General features: G+C 45.8%; 1 protein-coding gene across 6 annotated transcripts in view; it reads left to right on the plus strand.

Annotated features, from left to right (window-relative positions):
* Positions 1-2,500, plus strand: part of arhgap29b (Rho GTPase activating protein 29b) — a 76,986-nt gene that overhangs the window by 45,875 nt on the left and 28,611 nt on the right. For all 6 annotated transcript variants that reach the window (XM_037531019.1, XM_037531018.1, XM_037531020.1 and 3 more), the window contains one exon: positions 392-449. In XM_037531019.1, coding sequence (XP_037386916.1) covers positions 392-449 — 58 coding nt within the window. The remainder of the gene's footprint in view (positions 1-391; positions 450-2,500) is intronic.

Consider the following 2,500-nt stretch of genomic DNA (forward strand, 5'->3'; position numbering starts at 1 on the left):
GGCCTAGGGGCTCGGCTTTATACACCTGTGGCCATGGAAGTGACTGGAACACCTGGATTCAGTGATTGGGATGGATGAGTACTTTTGGAAATGTATGTATATAAATACCTATATATACGCACATACATGCACATATTAGCAACCGCCTGGGATAACACAGCAATGGTCAAGCAACACCTTTTAAAAACAAACAAAAAAACACCTGCAATCTGATGATGTGCGTTAGTGACTGAATACCTTTGGAAATATAGTGTACAACATGCAACAGTGAAGATAGTTAGTTTATTTGTTTATTTATTTATTTATTTAGATTTTATTTTATATATACACACCACTGGTAAATATACATGCATAGAGTTTAATACAGAAAAGTTTGTGCTTTTCCTTCCAGTCCTTTGAGAACCTCTCTGGAGATTCAGCGGGATGTGAGGAGAAGGATGGCCTGGCAGGTGAGTTTCTCCGTGTTTCCTCACACTTCTGTGTTGAAATCTGTGGTACTGGATAACATCACAGCACTTTGAAAGGTGCTGTAGATTGTAAAACTGTGTTTAAGGTAAGATGATCCTTTATTAGTCCCACAGCGGGGAAATTCACAGTATTACAGCAGCAGCAGAGTAACAGGAGTAAAGCTCTCAGTAATAGAAAACGGGAAACAGTGTAAACATTATCAACGTTATAAATAATGAAAATTAAAGCTAAATCTCGACTATTTACAGGAAATATAAGGATAATAATAAAATAAAATAAGAGTTTACGTTGGTCTGGTTGAATAAGGAGAGTTCAGTTCTCAGAACTCAGAAACCGCTGTCTCTTTCTTCAGATGCAAATCCCGCGTTTGGAAAAGTGGCAGTAAAACGAGCCAATTCCAAAATCCTAAACTGTTATTTAACCGTCTTCACTCATTAATACACACACCAGCCCAACGAAACAACAGAGCAGCAGCGAGGAAAATGGCAGACTGTCTGCAGAAATGAAGCTCCGGGCTGTGAAGGAACGTCGGCTCTTTTCATTCCCTTCACAAGAACCGAACCGTCAGCGGCTGATGGTCAGCGTTAATCCAGGCTGAAGTTGGGTTCTCATTCGCAGCTTCTCAACCCAACGTTCCGTTCCGCCCGACAGCTTGTATAGGCGCCAGAATGTAACTGTAGCACCATTTAAGGTGGAACTGAGAATTCCCAAACCAAGCTGGCGAAACAGGGAACTTCAGCTCCGGCATCTCTAACAGGATCCCGGCAGCTTTAGCTCAGAGCTGTTAGCTTCTCTGTTCATTTCACAGCATCGAGCAGCTCCGCTCAGCGTCCGACCCCAAAGAGACGGAGACGCAGCTCCACCTTTATTAGCACCACAACCCCGTCAGGCTGTAAGCAGCCCTGCTGAGGGATCTGATCACCGTCTGACTGATGGAGCAGGTCTTATACCGAGAGCCTCGCAGGGAGAGCAGCTTTGATTTACTGTGCTGTTGAGATCCAAAGCGAGTAGCTGGAGTCATTTTACTTTCCTGCTTTATTTCCACATCACTGTAAACCAGCCAATCACAGCATAGCTCATCAGAATATTCAGGATCCCTCAGAAAAGGGAGAACATTTCATTCTAGATCCAAATCACAGGGCATGTAAACCACATCAGGGCATTTTCCACTCTGAACAAAATCACAGCCCTTCTCTGTCGACGTCAGGTAGCCTAACAGTTTCAGGCCTGACCAAACGCATTAAATCCCACCTTTTCACGACATGATACACGACATGATGCACGACCTGATACACGACCTGATACACGACCTGATACACGACCTGATACTCGACCTGATACTCGACCTGATACACGACCTGATACACGACCTGATACACGACCTGATACTCGACCTGATACTCGACCTGATACACGACCTGATACACGACCTGATACACGACATGATGCACGACCTGATACACGACCTGATACTCGACCTGATACACGACCTGATACACGACCTGATACACGACCTGATACTCGACCTGATACTCGACCTGATACACGACCTGATACACGACCTGATACACGACATGATGCACGACCTGATACACGACCTGATACTCGACCTGATACACGACCTGATACACGACCTGATACACGACCTGATACACGACCTGATACACGACATGATGCACGACCTGATACACGACCTGATACACGACCTGATACACGACCTGATACTCGACCTGATACTCGACCTGATACACGACCTGATACACGACCTGATACACGACCTGATACTCGACCTGATACTCGACCTGATACACGACCTGATACACGACCTGATACACGACATGATGCACGACCTGATACACGACCTGATACTCGACCTGATACACGACCTGATACACGACCTGATACACGACCTGATACTCGACATGATACACGACCTGATACACGACCTGATGCACGACCTGATGCACGACCTGATGCACGACCTGATGCACGACCTGATGCACGACCTGATGCACGACCTGATGCACGACCT

This window comes from Pygocentrus nattereri, chromosome 19, assembly GCF_015220715.1.
Source record: "Pygocentrus nattereri isolate fPygNat1 chromosome 19, fPygNat1.pri, whole genome shotgun sequence".
NCBI classification, from domain to species: Eukaryota; Metazoa; Chordata; class Actinopteri; order Characiformes; family Serrasalmidae; genus Pygocentrus; species Pygocentrus nattereri.